This window comes from Diabrotica virgifera, chromosome 7 (genome assembly GCF_917563875.1).
Source record: "Diabrotica virgifera virgifera chromosome 7, PGI_DIABVI_V3a".
In the NCBI taxonomy this organism is placed as follows: Eukaryota; Metazoa; Arthropoda; class Insecta; order Coleoptera; family Chrysomelidae; genus Diabrotica; species Diabrotica virgifera.
In genome coordinates this window covers 219,731,433-219,753,602 of record NC_065449.1, presented here as the reverse complement: position 1 = coordinate 219,753,602, position 22,170 = coordinate 219,731,433, and the positions used below count along the sequence as shown (strand labels likewise).

Below are 22,170 nucleotides of genomic sequence, written 5' to 3'. Positions count from 1 at the left end.
TGGCCCAGTGATTGGTGTACCGCACTATTTACTCCCATTCATAAGAAAGACGTAACCACAAAATGTAGTAACTACCGAACCATTTCACTAATTTCACACCCAAGTAAAATTCTGTTGAGAATCATCAAGTGTCGCATGCAGACATACCTGGATAGACAAATACCACAAGAACAGGCAGGCTTCGTGAAGAGTAAAGGCACAAGGGAGCAAATTCTTAATATGCGACAACTCATTGAGAAAGTACGAGAATTCAAAATTCCGATGAACATCTGCTTTCTGGATTATCAGAAGGCATTTGACTGTGTAAACTGGACAGGCTTGTGGAAAGTTCTTCATGAGATGGGGGTTTCTGATCATCTGTCAGCTCTGGTGAAAAGCCTATATGAGAACAGTGAAACAAGAATAAGAAATGAAAACCATAAGTCCGATCCTTTTAAAATAGGTAGAGGAGTCCGACAAGGATGTATTATATCTCCAAGTCTTTTTAATTTCTATGGGGAATATATAATGAGAAAAGCAATCGACAAATGGAATGGCGGTATTTCCGCCATGGAAAAGGATTCCATTTAATGGAATCGCAGGAAAGAAAATCTCAAATCTCAGATATGCAGATGATAAAACATTAATAACTTCATCCGAAGAAGAAATGTCCAGCCTGCTGCAGCTAGTGGAAGCCGAAAGCAATAGATGTGGTCTCAAGATCAATAAACAAAAAACAAATATTATGATAGTAGATTATTCAAATTCAACTATTTTTAATAAGAATAAGCCACAGTTTTACCAAAAAAATGATTTTATTAACGTTTCGAATCCCAAATCGGGTTTCTTTGTCAAAATACAATACTACTAAAATAAACAAAAATGTTGTTGCTAAGTAAAAAAATTCTTCTAATGATTTATTTAATCTGACTCAGTTATATTGGCAATTCAGACGTATATTATATATTTTAAAGTAGAAGCCTTTAAAATGATATCGCCAATATTTATTAGTTGCGATATTATATAGTTTTTGTATTTTGACAACGAAACCCGATTTGGGCTTCGAAACGTTAATAAAACAATTTTTTTGGTAAAACTGTGGTTTATTCCCATTAAAAATAGTTGATTATAAAAATGCCACAAGGAAATAGCTTCAAAACAATATTAAGAAACCGGTATTCAAATTCACTTCAGACAACAGGAGCCTTAGACCAGTTTGAAGTGGTTAACGAGTTCAATTATCTAGGATCCTACATCAGTAATACAGGATTTGATGAAACAGAAATACGTAGGAGAATAGGCATGGCCAAAAGGGAGTCGATTATCGAAAATCTGGAAAGATCGCTCCTTGTAGAAGAACACCAAAATAAGATTAGTATGTGCCTTCATTTGTCCCATATTTATTTACGGATCCGAAACATGGACAATGAAATCGGACGACAGAAAAAGGATTGACGCCTTTGAAATGTGGTGCTGGAGAAGAATACTTCGGATCTCATGGACGGAACACAGAACAAATCACTCAATCCTCCAAGAGCTTAATATTCAGACTCGACTTTCCTTTATTTACCTCTCCACCGTCTTTAAATTTTTCGGCCATATTGCAAGAAGAAGTGATGATAATCTTGAGAGACTTATAATTTCCGAAAACCTTAAAGGGCGCAGAAGTAGAGGTCGCTCACCTACTCGATGGACGGATCAAGTACAGAAAGCCAGTGGAAAAACATTCTCTGAATCCATGAGGGAAGCTCAGGATAGAAGCCGATGGAAAGAGATAGTTGCTCGTATTATAGGGAATCACGACACAGCAATGAGGAAACGTCTAACACCTCATTTCATATGTATTTCTCTGCTTGGATTATGTAGTTTTACAAGCATTGCGGCATTCTGGTACACTGTTTATACTACATTTGGTTCGCTTTCAAGATGCAGTAGAAATAGACAAACCAAGACACGTTAAATGCCACTAGGAGCACAACCGATCATAATTTACAATGTATATACATTGTAAATCCCAAATCTTGATTTCCAAAGTTTATACATTGTCTATTATGATTCGGGGGTGCTCCTAGTAGCATTTAACGTGTCTTGGTTTGTTTATTTCTACTGCATCTTGAAAGCGAACCTAGTGTAACTTTATAAAGCGGTAGTCTATTGTATCGTTGTTCAGAGCACTTATAATGCTGTCTAGTTCCACGGTGTCGAAGGCTTTGTGAAAGTCTAAGAAGATAAGTACAGTCATGTGTTATATTCTATCGATTTTTGTATTAAGGCTTTTACTGCTTGTAGTTGATCGCTTGTTCCGATCGTGTTGTTTCCAGTCTGTTCCTGTTTTCTTGTCCTTGTCTTCTTACGCCATATACTGTCTTAGATATATCAAAGTAATTACAAATTTGTGCTAGAAGATGTAAAATTTTATACATGTTGAATAGAGCAAAGGAAAGAAAAAAATATTACCTATTTTTGTCGTTCATGAATATTACAGTAGAGAACACCTTTAAAAGCTAACACTTCAGTGGGAAACATTTAGTAGATGTTTGTTGGTCTTTCGTGTTTGATTCTATAGTCAGACCCAGCATTGGGTGAGGTCATAGAAGGCTGAAATAACGTTATCACTCTGTGTCGTTTACTAATTCAAACGAAAAGTCTGAGAAATTATGCTTCTATGCCATATACTGTACTATACACCATATACTTGTAATTTTTGATGGTTGAATAATTCTTGATAAAAATTGGTTTCTTCGAAATATTACCATTGTCCATTATCATATTTAAATAATTTTTATTTTCTAACCAAACCTTTATTTTTTAGTTAATAAAGATTTAGATTACAGCTATCTTAATAAAATACTGGCTAAGGTAAAAAATGCTTTAAAACTTAAATCAGAAGGAGTCGCAGAGTCAGATAAAGTGTTTGAAGCTCTGTATACGGATTTCATGAAACCCGTTACCCATTTGGTGGAGACGCTCTTAAATTCAACAAATATTACTGTTACTGTTTACAATGGACAATTGGATTTAATTACTGATACACCGGGTAGGTATCAATAGTTCTAAAAAACATTTAAACTTATTTTTTATCATTAACCCTTCATTAAACTTAAGCATATAGCTTATAGACTAGATTATGATTATACACTACGACAGTTTTTGCCAATATTTTCTTTATTGAGATTTACATACCTCTTTCATTTAAAATACAATATCTTTATTAAATCAAGATAAACACATCACACCAAAATACTTTACAATGCTGTTGGAATATACAGAGTGGGCCAAAGAAAAGAGTCGACCTCGATATTTGGTAGTATTTATTAGATTTTAAGGAAATAAAGACACAGGTCGATTTGTGATATAAGGGAGACACATTTTTACGGTACATATATCTGTCATTTGTCAACTCCCTCCCTTCCACTCTCTCGCCCTTTATTTTTAAATCGGGAATAGGGGTCGTGTGCTAGCTCATTTGAAAGCTTATTCAATTCTCTCTTCAGTAATACTAACATTGACATAATTATTTATACAGGGTGTCCAAGAAAAATTATTTTCAATTAAATTAATTGACACAAAAAGAAGAATGTATAATGTAATTTATTTAACTCAAAATACATTCTATTTATTTGAAAAATAAACATTGTTTGTAGCTTAAATTCAATATTCAACCTACCAAGAGGCAGATGGGTGTTTATTTATCAAAAAACATTTTTTTCTGTTTTGTGACATCAGCAGAATGTATTTTGAGTTAAATAAATTGCATACATTCTTCTTTTTGTGTCAATTAATATAATCCAAAATAATTTTTCTTGGATTAAATAATTACGTCAATATTAATATTACTGAATAGATAATTGAATAACCTTTCAAATGAGTGAACATACGACCCCTATTCCCAATTTTAAAATAAGGAGTAGGGGAAGTGGAAGTGGAAGGAGGGGGATTGACAAATGACACATGTATGTACCGTAAAAATGTGACCCCCTTGTTTGTGACAAGACTTGTCACAAAGAATATTTGACGATGAAATTAATATACAAAACGAACAAGAAAAAAAACAATTTAAATAAAATTAACAAGTAAAGAAGCTTGACATTATGTGCTGTCATAAGTGCGCAGATTCCCTTTCATTACAGTATAAACATAAATATTAAATCATGATCATCATCATCATACTGCTAGAAATTCATCTTCCTCAGATGTTGCCTCCAGTGCTCCTGATCTTTCGTTGTGTAAATTCAGTTTGTTGAAATGCTACAATGCTGTAATACCGTCACTTGGTGACGGTATTACATAAATAGGTACTTGGTAAAAATTAGTGTATATTATTTTAAAACGTAATAAAATATTATTTTGTAATTTTTCTAGGAACTTTAAAATGGATTAACCATATTTCTTTCAAAGATAAAAACTTGTGGCAACAATCAGAAAGAAAACCATTTGTTGTAAATGGCATTATAGAAGGTTTCGTTAAAAAATACCAAAACTTTGGCTTCTACTGGGTTCATAGAGCTGGTCATATGGTAAGAGTACATAAATTTTTGTATTTTCAACTAATATAATATTATCAATAATATAATATATTATTGATAATATTAATATTAATGATAATATTATACTGGGTATAACAAAAAGGGAAGTCATAAATTAAATCACATATTCTGCGACCAAAAACAGTTCGATTGAGCTAAGTACCTTAGTACAAATATGCACATAAAAAAAAGTTACACTCTTTTGAATTTACAAAATGAAAATCTATTTTTCCAACATATCGAAAACTATTAGAACTTTTTATTGAAACTGGACATATGGCATTCTTATGATAGGAACATAAAAAATACCTAACAGTGGAATTTGTCCACCCCCTAAAAATTTTATGGGGGTTTTGTTCAATTAAACCCACCTAAATCTTGTGTACGCTCCAACTAAATATTATATTAGTAACTTTGGTTAAATACAATGTCTTAAAAACTTTTTTGCCTCAGTATTTTTTCGATAAGCCAGTTTTAATAGAGATAAGGCTTCTTTTTCATCTCGTTATAAACTTTCTTATCTAAAAAGTACTAAGAGGAAAAAAGTTTTAAAATCATTGTGTTTATCTAATGGTACCACAATAATAACTAAATTGGAACGCACACAAAAGTTTTGGGGGGTTTACGGGAACAAACTCCCCATAAAATTTTTATGGGGTCTACAAATTTCACTATTGATTTTTTTAAGATGTTCCTGAAATAAGATTGCCACATGTCCATTTTCAATACAAACTCTCAATACACTGGGGTGCAAAATTAACCGGACACCTTAAAAATGGGTCATTTTTGATGTCTCGAATTTTCAAAACCTGTTTTCCGATTTAAGTGATTTTTTAATATGTTATAACCTTATTCTTTATCAATATCGCTGTAGTAATATTGTTGCTAGACAGGTAAATTTTCATTGTATACCGGGTGTACCAATGAAACTGTGTTTTTTCTCAAACTTCGCATCACCCTGTGGAATATTCTAGCATCTATAAAATACTCTAATTAAAACCCAACTATAGCCTCATGTTTTCTCAACATTTTCTATTTTGATTTATTTGCTTATGTTGGACCGTAAGTAAGTTAAGTAATTTAACATTTATTAGCCATGTTTTTCATCAATACAATGTGTTGTTAAATAAGGCTGGCAAACTTCAAGGGGTAATTCTACATGAAAAATAATGATAGTTTGCTTTATAAACGTATATCAGCAAATGCTTCGTTTCTGAGATAGAGGGTGTTAATTTTTTTTTGCAAACTGACGATTTATTATTGCTTTAAAACCGGTTGAGATATGCAAATCAAATTTGCTGGGTTTTAAGACGTAGTTATTGACCATTTTTTCACATACAAGTACAAAATTAATATTCACCATTTGCGCGCATACGGGTAATCTGAGCCGTCATATTACCCGTATGCGCGCCAATGGTGAACAATAAATTCTTAATTGTATGTCAAAAAATATGCAAAAACGACTTCTTAAAACCCAGCAAATTTGATTTGCATATCTCAACTGGTTTTAAAGCAATAAATAAATCGTCACTTTGTAAGAAAAATTTCAAGACCCCCTTTCTCGGAAACGAAGCATTTGCAGACATACCGTTTATAAAGCAAAGTGTCATTAGTTTTTCATATAGAATTACCCCTAAAAGTTTGCCATACTTATTTAAAAACACCCTTGTATTGATGAAAAACATGGCTAGTTGTTAAGGTGTCTAACTTTTTTATGGTCTAATGTAAGCGAATGAATCAAAAAACAAAATGTTGAGAAAACATGAGGCTATGGTTGGATTTTAATTTCAGTATTTTATAAATGCTAGAACATTCCACAGGGTGATGCGAAATTTGAGAAAAAACACAGATTGATTGGTACACCCGGTATATAATGAAAATTTAACTGTTTAGCAACAATACTAATACAGCGATATTGTTAAAGAATAAGACTATAATATACTAAAAAAAAATTACTTAAATTGGACAACAGCTTCAGAACATTTGAGACATCAAAATGACCCATTTTTAAGGTATCCGGTAAATTTTGCACCCCAGTGTATGTAGTTTTCGATATATTGGAATGATCGATATGTAGACATCAAAATGACCCATTTTTAAGGTATCCGGTAAATTTTGCACCCCAGTGTATGTAGTTTTCGATATATTGGAGAAAATCGATTTTCATTTTGTAAATTTAACGGGCTGTTGTAACTTTTTATGTGCAATTTTTTAAGATAAGTAAGATTGCAAAAACCAAAATTGATTTCTTTTTTGGCTTTTTTTAAATATATTTTTGTCAAAGAAAACATTTTTGACTTTAAAAAGTGATATTTTATTTCGATAGTAAATTTAACCTGGAACAATTGTTTTGCAGACGTGTTTGTACCGTAAAATGGGGTGTAGTTGACCGCTGGGCTGAAAGGACCAGGCAACACTCCTTATGGAAAAGTGGTCCCGGTCAAATTTGATGAAAGTTTGGTCAATGATACTTCTTGATGTGTAGATTAAAAAAGTCCATGGCACCTGGGTCTGAATAACTACTATTCTCGAGTTACAGCCTTCTGAAGTTATTGGATTCGGGTGCTCGGTTTACGTTAAGTGCACTAATTTACGGTCAAGTGAAAGAAAATATTTATTATTAGAAGAAGAGAAACTCATGTTCTTCATACATACTTGCGTGTTGTATATGAATTCGTGGTCAAAAATAGTTGGATCGTATTGTAGTCTTCAGAAAACCTCCGAAAAGTCTTCAGAAAACTAAAGAAGTGCGGTATAAAAGGTGCTGCTAGATCGATATAAGCATTATCATGTTTTCATGAATTCTTCTCAGTTATGCAACCCCAGCAAAACTGCAGTTCGGCTTTATCTTTAGAAAACTACTGAACAGTGGCGGATCTAGGGGGGATAGGGGTAATTCCACCGGTAACATGTTCCAGAATTAATGAAATAACTTAATTTAACGAAAATGAACGAGATGGAGCCGTCAAAACACATTTATAACCAAAGAGCGGATAGTGTGACGAAAAAACGTAAGCCCAGAGCACGGGCGCCCATATAAAAATTTTTAGGGGGGTGGCAAACGTGAAGATGTTGCACATTATATTTTGTATACTTTGAGTAACCATATATAATTCAAAGCACCCGAAAAGTCAGGGGGGTCACGGCCCCCCCTGCCCGTGGGTATGGGCGCCCATGGCCCAGAGTACGATTTAAGGACCAGAGAAGATGAGTTACGGGTGTTAAGAGTACGAAATTGGAAAACCAAGGCGGAGGATGGAATGGAATGGAAGCTGATTCTCGAACAGACCGAGGTCCACCAGGGGTTCTACAGTCAATGATGATGAGCTTTTTAATACAAAATATTATGGAGAATAATTTTGTAGGGTTATTTTTATAACAACTATAATATTCATTCTTAGGTATATTCATATAGAAGAAATGGTCAAATGAGAAGGCTTCATAATCATGATTTTGCTAACTTTCCTGTTTTCGACTTAGACTACCTAAAAGACCTTACGATTGGGATATATCAAATTAAACTGGCACCATCTTACATACAAGATAAAATAATAAGAGAAAATGACGAAGAGTTTCAAATTGATGAGAATATGGATGAACCGGGATTCATAAGAGTTCGAATATTTTCTAGGTTTCGGCAAGCTACAAAACACCAAGTATTCATTTTCTATACGGTTGATGAAGATAATGATGAAGATGAGCCTGTAGAAGAACCGATTAACGGGTACTACTGTACCTGTCAATCTGGTGCGACAACTGTAGGTACTTGTGCTCATATCACCAGTGTGTTATGGTTTTTAGGCTTTGCACGACATCAACCCAATGTTAAGTATCCTGATAGGTCGTTAGTTAACACGATGTATGATGCATCTAACCGAAATCAGCAAAATGTTAACACACGAATAGTCGAATATGATTTAAACCCGATTTTTCCATAGACAATTTTAATTAATATTTAGCATTAACAAACTACCATTTACTTTGTTTTTTATTTGTATTGAAATCAAGTCCATGTTCTCTACCTGTCTTATATCTGATATGCGGCACAAGTTTCATCTCAACTAATGTATTTTTTTATGTTTCAACAATTTTTTCTTTAATTATTCTGGAACATGTTACGAGCCCCTATCCCCCTAGATCCGCCACTGTTCAGTAGTTTTCTAAAGATAAGGCGGAACTTTAGTTTTGCTGGTATTCCATAACTGAGAAGCATTCATGAAAACATGATAATGCTTATATCGATCTAGCAGCACCTTTTATACTGCACTTCTTTAGTTTTCTGAAGACTTTTCGGAGGCTTTCTGAAGACTACAATACGATCCAACTATTTTTGACCACGAATTCATATACAACACGCAAGTATGTATGAAGAACATGAGTTTCTCTTCTTCAAATAATAAATATTTTCGTTCACTTGACCGTAAATTAGTGCACTTAACGTAAACCGAGCACCCGAATCCAATAACTTCAGAAGGCTGTAACTCGAGAATAGTAGTTATTCAGACCCAGGTGCCATGGACTTTTTTAATCTACACATCAAAAAGTATCATTGACCAAACTTTCATCAAATTTGACCGGGACCACTTTTCCATAAGGAGTGTTGCCTGGTCCTTTGACTGAAAAGTTAGAAAATTATTCCAACATGCTTATTTTTTTTTTGTTATTAATATTAGTAAATTTTATGCTAATTCTGTTCATTGTAAATGTATGTTGAACATATTTTATGTAAAATTAAGAGTTTTTTTTCTTGTATATACCAAAAACGCGGCCTCGAAATTATTAACTTAATTTGTAAGAAAATGAATAGTCTTAAACTTTGTTATAAAAATCATTATACTAAAAATATTATTGGCAATTGTTGGTAATATTTCAATGAATCATTAACTGTAGATAAAAATACCAGTTGCTAATTTTGAATGATTTTTTCAGTTTCGTTACGATCTTCAAATTTGTTAACTTGTGCACTTTTCGCTTAAATATAGGGTGAAGTTGACCGCCGGGGTGAAGATGTCATCAGGTCAAAATTTGCAGGACCTACATTGAATCGACGCTGCTTTATTCGTAGTTTGAAATGCGAAGGGAGCTGACGCGTAAAATATTTTTAAAGATAATTACCTACTTATCGAAATAAATAATTTGTAAAATGCCGAGGGTGTATAAGCATAAGGATAAGAAGACCATGAATTTGCAGACATTCAAAGTAATATTGCTGAGGAAACAGAATAATTTCACATTAATAATATAGAAGCAAATTCATGGGTTGTAATAGAATATTAAACTAAGAAGAATATTAAACATTTTGTAGGACAAATTTCAGCGATTAAAGATGATGAAGCTAATTAATTGATTGGTTGACTTACCTGTTAAGGAAGGACAATCATAATTGTCCTATCTTACATTTCGAACATTTGTACTAATGGTAGTGGCATTTTCTGGCCGCTGATCACAGTTTAAAGAAGAAGAATAAGAAAAAAGAAGATATTAGGCTTCTTGACACGTGACGTGGGCACATCACTGTTTTTTTTTTTTTTATTTTGATCGCACAAAAACGGGTGGGTTCGAAAGAATCAAAGGGAGGGAGCGTACAAATGTTCGAAATGTAAGATAGGACAATTATGATTGTCCTTCCTTAACAGGTAAGTCAACCAATCAATTAATTGTCCTTCACATTACATTTCGAACATTTGTACTAATGGTAGGCTGTTGAAAGATTAAGCAATATTGTGCGATAATTAAACAAAACTACATTGCAATCCAAAAATCGATACTTTACATTTTTTTTTTATTAGGAACTTTACAAAAAAAAGAGAGAATATATTAGAACAATTAAGAGTCATGTTTTTAAATAATAAGAAAATTAATGTTGTTATGTAATAATAATAATATAAACATATAATTACAAATGTATAACAAACAATAAACAAACGCAGAAGCATATATGGACTAAACAGACAATATAGTTTTTTCAAAGAGTCCGTAATCTTTTGCTAGAGGTTTATTATAAAAAATATTAAATACTTGAGAATTTTCTGTCCATCCCGCCGTCTCTCTAAGAGTTTCTATACTTATTTAATCTAGCCCTAGCTTCTGCTGACGTAGATGCTTGTCTAACACTATACCCTTTAAAATATTGGTGTCTATTTTACTTAATTTTAAAACATCTTTTAGCCATCTACTCAAAGTCTGCGTAGATGCTGCTTTATATGGTTTTTTTATTGTTATAAACAACTTGTCCTCTGATTGAAGACGAATATTTTTAGAAATCTCTAAATAGTGACATAAAGTCGATGCTACACACAACTGTGTTTTTTTTTTAAATGGAGAAATCTTAAAATAGGTTGATTTTTATTTTTCGAAGAAGTCTTTATCCTATCTGGTATCAAAATCGCAATTTTATCTTGATCCATGAAAATATTTTGAATTTTTATTAGAGATAGGGATTGCAAGTAAGTTCTTTCAAGGAAAGGCCTGTGGGAGGAAATAATGTTTCTAAATAAAATAATACTGGTTGAGGGTCCCAAGTAAATTGATATTTGGGCAATGAAGGTTTGAGATTATATATAATTTTGTAAAATTTTTTAAACATGTTTTTATGATTTTCTGGTATATCTATTATCAATGCCAATGCAGCTCTATGAATGTTTATAGAGCTATATGTATAATCCTGATCTACGATATATTTAATAAAATTAATAATATTTGATAATTCATAAGCAAAAGGGTCCATATTTTTTCTATACTATACCTCCACCATCTCTTGAAAACTGTATCATGTAAATTTAGTGTTTTTGTTGTAATAGATGCAATCACAATTGCGATAGAATGCTCAGGAACACCTTTTCTTAAAAAATCTTGCCTGACAAACATGCGATAGTCAGGGTAAGATGTTGGTGTCCCGGATATGAAAGCCTAAAAGGGTTCAAAATTAAATTTTTATCAGGTCCTAAAATTATCTTTTTGCCTGATATGAGTTTATTAAAGGTTGGTTACCAAATCTGATTTGGCCATTCTGCCACTACCACAATTCCTACTGCTTTGTCACATATGATTTTTTCTAAAACTCTTGGAATAATAGCAAAAGGTGGAGTGGAAAAGCATAAAATTTTAATCAATGCCAATCTATAGTGAAGGCATCAACTTTCTCCGATTCGGGGTCAGGTTTCCAAGATACATACCTTGCACATTTTTTGTTAAGATATGTGGCAAACAAATCGATTTCTGGAATATGAAGCTGCTTAAAAATTATATTAATACAATTATCACTTAAAGAATACTCTGTTCCTATTTTCAAAAGATCTTGACTCTGAATCAGCAATAATATTTTCTTTTGTACTGATATAAGATGCAAGTATTTTAAATTTCTATTTTCACAGTATTGCCAAATTTCTCTGCAAATGTTGTTAAGATTAGAGTATTGCACACTCCCCATCTTGTTAATACAAGATACAGCTGTTGTGTTATCTATTCTTAGCCAAACATTACAATTCCTATATTCCTTGGAAAAGGATTTCAAGTCATTATATGATGCCAATAACTCAAGAACATTTATGTGTAATTCTCGCTGTTCATAACTCCAAAAACCATGAGTTTTATTATCATTACAGCATGCTCCCCATGCTAAAATAGATGCATCACAAAATATTTCAAGTACATAATTAGATTCTTTTATATTTTGTTCACTAATTGGTACGTTTTACAAGTATTTAGGTATGGTCATTTTTGTGTTAAAACTATTAGTTTTAGAAAGAGCAAGCCACTTTTCTTTTTCTAAATTTTTTAAGTATAATATTCCATATTTAACTGAAGGACAAACTGCTACCAACTGACCGATTAAAGCTGCAAATGATCTTATCATACATGTAATTTTATTTTTGATGGTCTGAATAATATTAATTATTTTTTCTTTTTTTTTTTGTCAGCAGGAGCAAAATATATCATTTTATTAGAATAAAACGTAAAACCAAGAAAAGTTATAATTTGTGTGGGTGAAAGTATACTTTTTCTATATTTATAGTAAATCCCAGGCGGGAAAACATAGAACAAGTTTCAACAATATTTTCTTTAAATTTCAAATATGATTTTGAAATCAGTAAAGTGTCATCTAAAAAAATGACAGAAGTAAAGCCTCTTGTTTTTAGATTGTTTAAGGCTGGTTTTAAGGTTTTCGTAAATATAAAAGGCGAGATATTCAAACTAACTGGTAAGCAGTGAAATGATATAGAATATTTTTGTACTCAAATTTTAAATATATTTTTTTAAATTTTCATGAAGAGGAATAGCAAAATAGGCATCTTGTAAATCTACTTTTGCCATAAAACAACCCTTGAAAATGAGCTTGAGAACTGACCTATAATCTTCCAACTTAAAATGTGGGGTTTACCTATAGTCTTACAACTTAAAATTGTCTATAAAGCAATTTAACTGTTTTAAATTTAAAACAAATCTATGACTTTCGTCCTTTTTGGACACTAGAAAATATGAAGAAAGGAATTGCTCTCTTTTATGTGAAGAAGGAGAAATAGCTCCCTTATCAAGTAATTGCTTTATAGCTAAATCATACGACTCATTTGGGTCTATGAAAAACTTTTGGTGATCTCTCTTGAGACGTTGTTGTTTTAAATAAAATATTAAAACCTTGGACCCAACTTAAAACTTTGATGTCTGAAGTAATCTTTTTCCGGTTTTTAAAATAATTAGCCACATTTCCTGCTGATTTTTTATTTACCTTTAGTATGACCTCCTGGTTGTTCTGGTTGGGTTTTGGTGCTGTTGTCTGCTCGACTGTTTGTATCTCGATGTTGGTTGAGGATGATTTGGGTACTGGCTTTGTCGAAATCTTGGTCTGTTTGAGGCTGGATTGAAGTTTAAACTCTGCTGATTGAAGTTGTTAGATTATGGAAGAACTCTTGTTGTATGCTGAGTGCTAAAAACAGCTTGGCGTTGTGGCTCGGTCTTCGGATAAAAAGTGGCTTTTTGTGGTTTCATTATAGAGCTGACTTGAAAAGCTGCCGATCTTGTATCTTTGCTTTCTTTCAATAGTTCAATCAAATTCTCCCCAAATAAATATTTATCTATAGGTTGTTCGTCTAATAATTTTTTAAATTTTAAATTTAATGAAGAACTGAGCAAAAATCTTCTGTGCAAGGACATCTTATAAAACACTTCTATATTGAAGTTTATGGAATTGGCAATTGTTTCGATATTCCTTTTTTTTTCGTTTAATCCTAATTCGACCTCTTTATAAAGGGACATAATACTTGCAGCTAAAATTGTTTGCATAGTTTGCAAGTATTTATCTTCCCTAATTTTATTTTTATCTTTTATGGCAGATAAAACCTCAGAATTCAACTGAGGTGGGCAAAGTCTTTCGCAGTTTGTAGCAGGTAAGAATTTTTCTGTAAGTTTACCCACAATACTTTTGTCTAAGCCTTTGTAAAGAGAATAGTTTAGCCTTTTTGCTACATCTGGCAACATTTCAGAAGCATTAAGGTTAGTTTTTAATGGGTCTTCCCCATTAAGTTAATCATATTTAGAGAAATAGATTCTTTTTGTGTAGGTACCTCTCCAATGAAAAAATCTTCTGTTTGTTGTTGCGACTCCTCAATAAGTACTGCTGGTTGTAGATCTTCACTTGCCCCAAAATCTTCAATTATGCTCAAATTGCATTGGATCTCATTGTCTGTATTATTTAGTGAAACTGACGGGCTATGCACTTCCACAATGGTTTCTGTAATATTATTTTTAATATTTTGACAAAACCAAACAAAAATTTAGTGTAAGTAAACTTGCTACGCTTGAAAAGTGAAATGAAGGTAAAATGTACAAAAAAATATTTAAATAAATATTATGTATTGTATTTTAAATTTCTGGGCTACTGTAAAATAGAGCCTAAGAAATAGGAGCATCTCAAATAAATCATAAAGGTTTTCTGGGCTATTAAAACATACCCGCTCCCCTAGTATTAATGTTTGAAGACAAGCCAAACACAAATTTTGTGTAAGTAACTTGCTATTCTTGTGATATAAATTCGAAGTAAAATATGTAAAATTAGTTAAATAAAAATATATTCCATTCTATACTTCTGGGCTACTATAAAGTGCCTCTGAGAAATAGAAGCAGGTCACATAATCATAAAGATTTTCTGGGCAACTTAAAAGTACCCTCTGATTTATTGTTATATCCTTAATTATTTAGTCTGTATTACTTTGGACTACCTCAAGGCACCCTTATTGAGACAAGCAATATAATTTTTCTTTGCAAAATGTGACGTTTTTGCATGTCATTTATGTTAACCCATTTTCTACGAAATAAACATTAATAGGAAAACCAGTGCAGTCCGGCAACATAGTGCCTGTTTTTTACTCGAACAGGAAGATGGCGAAAAAACAGGTACTATGGGAACAGAAAAATATATTGATAACAACAAAATTAAAGTCTCCATGTTTGAAGTTGATTAAAATTGTCACTTTGTAAATAATTAATAAATATAGCTCAATTTATTCACGCTAAATTTAATTTAACTACCATAAGAAAATCAAAAAAGATATCATATAAATACCTGAGTCCTTTTCATCCATTATCTATCTCAACTTTACCAATTTCTGTTGCAACTCTTCATATTTCCGCCGCTTTCGGGATAAACAATCACTCTTTGATGACTTTTTGGCATTTTAAACGCTTTTTAACAATTTTTATAAAATTATTTCGAACACGCGTGTGATTAGCCGCGCACAGAAAAAAACAGTGATGTGCCCACGTCACGTGTCAAGAAGCCTAATATCTTCTTTTTTCTTATTCTTCTTCTTTAAACTGTGATCAGCGGCCAGAAAATGCCACTACCATTAGTACAAATGTTCGAAATGTAATGTGAAGGACAATGTTAATTTCCTAAAACTCTCAAAATGGGGAAAATTTATATGGCCTGATATTCTTGACGAAGACAATGTTCCTCTAAGTAACATAAAAAAAGTATTAAATGCGCCAAAATTTGCCGAAGGGTCGAGCTATGTTTTGTTTTGGACTTGTCTGCATATAATTTTAAATAAGTAACTTTCTTTTAATAAAAAGTTGATTAAAATGTTTATTATAATTTAAAATCATTTTAGTGTGTTTATCTTCATCCCAGTTAACTATAAATCATTTTTATTAAGTAAAACCATGCACAGTCAACTTCACCCCATTCGGGGTGAAGTTGACCAAAGAAGCAATTTAATTTTTCCAAGTTTGGTTTTTTAAAATACCCGTTGTTTTATCTACTAAAATTAAAGTTAAGACTTATACACATATAATGCAAAAATATATGATATATTTAATTTTGTTATCTAGAAAATATCTTTAGTTGAAGTTGGAAAACGGTCAACTACACCCCATTTTACGGTACTGAAAGTGCATCGAACTCTAATTCACCCCTTTCTCAAAAACGCACCCCTTTAAATGTTAGCACTCCGTCTTTTCAAATTTTAAGGTTCATTGACCATGTGAAACAATATAATCCCGTTAACGTTGTAGTTTCTTTTAGCTCTCTTATTTTGAACATAATCAATAATTGAAGCATAATAGGTTATCAAACTATTTTAGTCGTTATAGGTCTGGATCCCGCGTATGAAAAAAAAGTTGATTAATAGCAAGCTGAAAATTTGTTAATAGCTTAAGGGTGTCTAGTCGGACAAACTTTGATATATGGGAACACTGGAACAGGGGAAGTTTTAATTGTGGAACAGGTTAAAAATTTGGAACGGTCAGACCACGAAAACGGCACATGTATTTTGTCCGACAGAACAGACTTAAACTCTCCGAACAGAGATTAAACTCTCATGCAAAAATCAGACTGCTATTTATCACTAAATGGGCGTTTTAATGAGTGGAACATACAGAATATGTCAAATGACAGAAATTATGACAGGTGATAAATAGCAGTCTAATTTTTGCATGAGAGTTTAAGCTCTGTTCGGAGAGTTTAAGTCTATTCTGTCGGACAAAATAAATGTGCCGTTTTCGTGGTCTGACCGTTCCAAATTTTTAACCTGTTCCACAATTAAAACTACCCGTGTTCCAGTGTTCCCTTATATCAAAGTTTATCCGACTAGACACCCTTAAGCTACTAACAAATTTTCAGCTTGCTATTAATCAATATTTTTTTCATACGCGGAATCCAGACCTATTAGTAAAAAATATAAATTTTGCTCAAAAGTACCTTTATTATTAACGAAATATAAAACATTATTACAAAAAGTAACCAGAATTAAAAATCATGTTAAATTTCTAATTTATAAATTTATGTAAATGGTTTTTTTTTTCAATAACCAACATTTATCCTTTGAGATTAATAAATAGACAATAATCTTTTCGTTTTTGAGTTTATTATATTTCTAATTTATAAATAAATAAGGTGTACTGTACATATTATGCATTAATGTAAGTGCAAAATTAATCTTCAATCATTCCACTAATGGCTAAATATATCCTCCCTCTCGTTCAATACATTGTATCGTTCCATTGGCTAATTCCCGTAATAAATATTTTATCATATGTGAAATTTCCTGGGATGCTTCTGAAATCATCCCCTCCAGGCGATTTACTCCAAAATCCTCAGAAATTATTATAATCATGGAGGATTTAAATGCATAGGTAGACAGTTGATGAAGAGTGGATATTGTCAGAAATATTATGGTTTGGGTATACCAAACGAGAGAGGAGAAAGGCTGATACAACTTTGTCAGAAAGGACACCTGAATAAAGCCAGTACATACTATTAATAACACTGTAGAAATCGACGCCAATTTTGTCGCCAATATTGTTCAATGTTTAGTCGAACCATATGGAATAAAAATCAATGGGGAACTTCTTAATGTGATTAGATATGCAGACGATACAGTAATTCTGTCAGATAATATTGAAGGTCTCCAAATTCTGCTTGACAGTATTCACGAGGTAGGAGAGGAAATGGGCATTAAAATAACCTCAAACAAAACCAAGTTTTTAGTTTTTAGTCGTGACCTACATCCAGATACAAAACTTCGATTAAATGGAGTCCAAGTTGAGAAAGTTCACAAAATGACATACTTGAGAACTGTGATAATGGACGACCAGCTAGATCCAGACATGGAAAGAAAACGTAGAATTGCAATGACTAAATACTTCTACTAAAATGAAGTCATTTCGATGCAAGAGTCATCTCAGTTTCGAACTATGACAAAGAATTGTTAAGTGCTATGTTTGGTCTGTAATTTTGTATGAAGCAGAAGTGTAGACGTTAAACGTATCGATCATGAAGAGAATTGGTTGATTCAGAGAAGGATGCTGAAGATACCTTGGATAGCACGAAAATCTAATAAAGGAGTACTAAGGAATGTCAACAAAGATAAATAACTGCTAAAGACTGTTAAACACCGGAAAATGTCATATTATCTGAGACATATAATAATAATAATAATAATATGTAAGCACTACGAGCCTAGTAGGCCCATGGCTTGATGTACTATTCTTTTCCACTCCCTTTTGTCAGCCACTTTTCTTTCCCAGTTCCTTACGTTAATTCTTCTCATATCTTCTCTAACTCCATTACTCCAACGTGACCTCGGTCTTCCTCTTCGTCTTTTCCCTGCCAATGCACTAGATAGTACCATTCTGGGAATTCTAGATGGAATCATCCTCTTCACATGGCCCAACCATCTAAGTCTTTGCGCCTTAATTACTGCTAGTATGTTAGGATCTTGATAGAGCTCAGTTAGTTCCTTATTTGTTCTTCTTACCCATTGTCCATTTAAGTTTTTCCCACCGAAGATTTTGCGCAGTATTTTCCTCTCCCAAACTAATAACTCTTGATGTTTTTTTGTTGTGACCCATGTTTCAGAAGCATACGTTACTATCGGCCTTATTACGGTCTTGTAAGTTCTTAGTTTTGCTCTTCGTGATATATTTTTACTTCTTAACAACCCATTAAGAGCAAATAGAGCGCGGTTGCCCGACATAATTCTCTTTTGTATTTCTTCTTCACAGTTAGGATCTCTTGTGAAGACAGTTCCTAAGTACTCAAATCTCTCAACTTCTTCGAATTTATACTGTGTTCCCTTCGCTGTTGTCATTGTTATGTATTGCCCCCGAACGAATTGCTTATTTGTCCATTCCATATACTTTGTTTTTGCTTCATTTTTATACAATCCTTTGGTTTCTGCCCTCTCTTCGAGTTTCGTGACTGTTTCTATAAGTTCTATTTTGCTCCTAGCCAAGATTACCAAATCGTCTGCGAATGCCAAGCACTGATGTTTTTTGTGGTAGATCAGACCTGTTCTATTAATGTTTGCTTCCTGTATAACCTTTTCTAGTAATATGCTAAACATTATAGACCATAGCGGATCACCCTGCCGCACTCCTTATTTGACCTCAAAGCTTTCTGTTATAGTATTGTCTATCTTGACTTTATTCATTGTTCTTTGGAGAGTTACTTTTATAATTCTAATAAGCTTTGGAGAAACGTCCATCTCGTGCAATGCTGTGAATAACTCGCTTCTTTTCACTCGATCGAAAGCCTCTTTAAAGTCAATGAAAATAACCATGGTGTCTTTATTATATTCGTAACTTTCAGCCTGTATTTCTCGTAGTGTGAAGACCTGATCCACAGTACTTCTGCCTTTTCTGAACCCACTTTGATATTCTCCTATGTTTTTATCAACCTTCGTTGTTAATCTGTTTTTAATATGGATAGCCAATATTTTATACGTTATGTTTAGCAGCGCTATGCCTCGATAATTCTGACAATCAGCCATATTTCCTTTTTTGTGAATAGGACACAGTATTGCTTCTGTCCATTCCTCAGGTAGTATTTCTTGTTCCCATATATTATTAATTAGTTTATGGATTTTCTCTAACAACTGATTTCCTCCAAATTTAATCATCTCAGAGACATATAGTTAGAGGAAATCGGTATAAAATATTACAACTGATCCTAAAAGACAAAATAGAGGGTCGTAGAGGTGTAAAGAACTTTCGTGAACGGACTCAGATATCAAATGCAGGACAATTATTCAATATTGCAGAAGATCTTGAAGCCTTCGCAATGGTGATCGCCAACGTCGGATAATTCTGATATGACACGTGAAGAAGAAGAAGTAGAAAACGACAAAACCTGTCCAGGTACCGATGTTTTCACTAATGGAACTGTACCTATGTTGATCATAATAAAAATTATTTGGGTTTATTTATTTTTTTAAACGATATAAATACTTTAGGGTTAAATTTAATTATCTTTTATTTTTTAGGTACAAAAAGACAATCCATCTGCCATGCACTACATACTCGAGTGTGTCACAAACAATTTTACCGTTTAGTCTGTTTGTAAAATAATTGTTGAGAAAAATAATATGCACAAAATTTTTAAATGAAACCAGACAAAATATAAATTATTTACAAAATCACTGTGTTTCATTGTCATAGATCAAAACCTGAAAAATCTGCATCAATGAACTGTCAATACGGATGGAATAGGCATAAAGATAATTAATGCGGCCAACATACAAGAGAGAGGTTCTAGAGAGAGACAGAGAATGACCGGGAAGATTTGTCAGGCCGTGTAATTTGAGTTGCCTACATAAACTTAAAGCGGGGAAATATAAAAGTAAAATTATAAATATAAAAGTAACAAAAACATAATCCAGGACTTTTTCACTTTATATAAAACACTGACTAATTTAGTATTTAAATAGTTTTAAAATTATTTATCTCCCAAATACTTTATATTAGGAAAGTATTTGTTTTGATAAAAACAAATAAAAATTCTGAAAAGTATTTAAACACCAAGTATGGTACTCTGTACTCTATTTACTCTGGTAAATACAAAAAGTATTTAAATTTTGAAATATGTTCTGCCAATCAGCCTTCAAGTTAAAATATGAGGGCCATTCAACGAACTGACAATACTGATTCAATCGGGTCCATTTATATAGGTAACTCAAATTACACGGCCTGTCAAATTTTTCCGGTCATTCTCTGTCTCTCTCTAGGACCTCTCTCTTGTATGTTGGCGGCAATATCGCTTCACTATTAAAATGGGACGTGGCCATTCCATCCGTATTGACAGTTCGTTGGTTTGCATGCAATTGTAAAATATCCTCACTATGGTTTTACACTTGCTAAGACGTTTCTTACATTTTTAGCATTTTTTAAATTAGACCTTAGTCTGGAGCTCAGAATCCGAATGCTCAGATGTTAGGTTTTTTCTGGCTTGCTGTATGGCTGTGAAAGTTGGACAATGAACTCTAAAAAAAATGCTGCCTATCAGATGTATATTCGTCTGGGATCCCAGGCCTATTTTCACCATTTACTACTAAAAAGCTAATTTTTCGAGGGTAACTTAATTATTAACATTGGGCAATTATAAACTCACAATTGGGTCAAGATGAGGAGATAAAGGTCAGAATAGAACCAGCTCGAAAAGGATTTATAAAATACAAGACAATGTTTACAAATAAGGTGCTCAGAGCAACAGTGACCTAACCCCAAAACGAAGTTGTTAGATAAATGCAATCTTTGCATTCTTATTTCCATTATGCTTATGGCATGGCGCTACAAATTATGTAGAGCCATTTGGCCAAATATAGGGGTAGGTTGAGTAGACCCTTGTTAATCGAAAGATGTTGATAATGTTGCTGCTTTTATTGATATATTAATCTAAAAATGTTTAATTTGTGGGTTAGGTCACTGTTGCTCTGAGTGCCTCAAATTAGAAATTGAGTATGGACATTAGATTGAGGTTCGTAGAATGTTATGTTTGGTCGCAAATACTATATGGGGTAGAAGCTTGGACTCTAAAAGCTAAATACATAAAAAATTGAAGGCATTTGAAATGTGGTTATATAGGCGTATTCTAAAAATTCCTTGGACTGCAAAATAGTGCAAAAGTCTCAAACCAAGAAGTGTTATGACAAATGGGACATGGCAGAAAGCTTATGAATACAATTAAAATAAGAAAAACACAAACTTCGTAATGATAAATACTCTCTTCTACACGTCATCAGGCAAGGAAGAGTAGAAGGGAAAATAGGCTTTTGAATAAAGAAGAATTCTTGGCTGAGGAATATCAGTGATTGGGCTAACCTCGGTGCTGAACAGATATTTCACGTTGCAAAAAAAAAGAAGCGTTTAAAAAAGTGATCGTAAACCTTCGTTAGGAAAATGGAACAAGAAGAAGATAATCGCGTTAAAATTATCTAGTGATTCAAGTAATGAAGTTATGAACCTTTATTATCATAACAGAAGACACAAAAAGCAGAAAAAAAGGAGGTTTGGGTTCATCCCTACATTGTATGTAAACAATATAAAATGCAGAGCCGTTTGTTGCTGCTAAAGAATTACAAGACAGTGTTGCTAAGTTTCTTTCGTCTTATAGACCAGGGCCCATCTGTAAAAATATTAGTACATTTGGACGTTGAGAGGTGACTCAAATTTTTTTGCAGAAATTGCTTGAAAATAAATCAAATAATAATATTTGAGTTATCCCCCCTCTTAAAAAGGTCCGGAACATTGTTTAAAAAATCAATATGTCAAAAAATTAAGGAAAAATTCGATTTTTTTCTTCGTTTTTTGATTATAACTTTAAAAGTATTTATTTCCGAGAAAAGTTGTACTAACATAAAAGTTGCGTAATTAAATTTCCTATAATATAGAATTA

General features: G+C 32.7%; 1 protein-coding gene across 1 annotated transcript in view; it reads left to right on the top strand.

The window, feature by feature from the left end:
* Positions 1-19,915, top strand: part of LOC114330951 (retinoid-inducible serine carboxypeptidase) — a 51,763-nt gene extending 31,848 nt beyond the window's left edge. Inside the window, exons 6-8 of the mRNA XM_028280402.2 lie at positions 2,792-3,016; positions 4,342-4,496; positions 19,763-19,915. Of these exons, the coding sequence (XP_028136203.1) occupies positions 2,792-3,016; positions 4,342-4,496; positions 19,763-19,831 (449 nt within the window). The 3' untranslated portion in view covers positions 19,832-19,915. The remainder of the gene's footprint in view (positions 1-2,791; positions 3,017-4,341; positions 4,497-19,762) is intronic.
* The last annotated feature ends 2,255 nt before the right edge of the window (positions 19,916-22,170 follow it).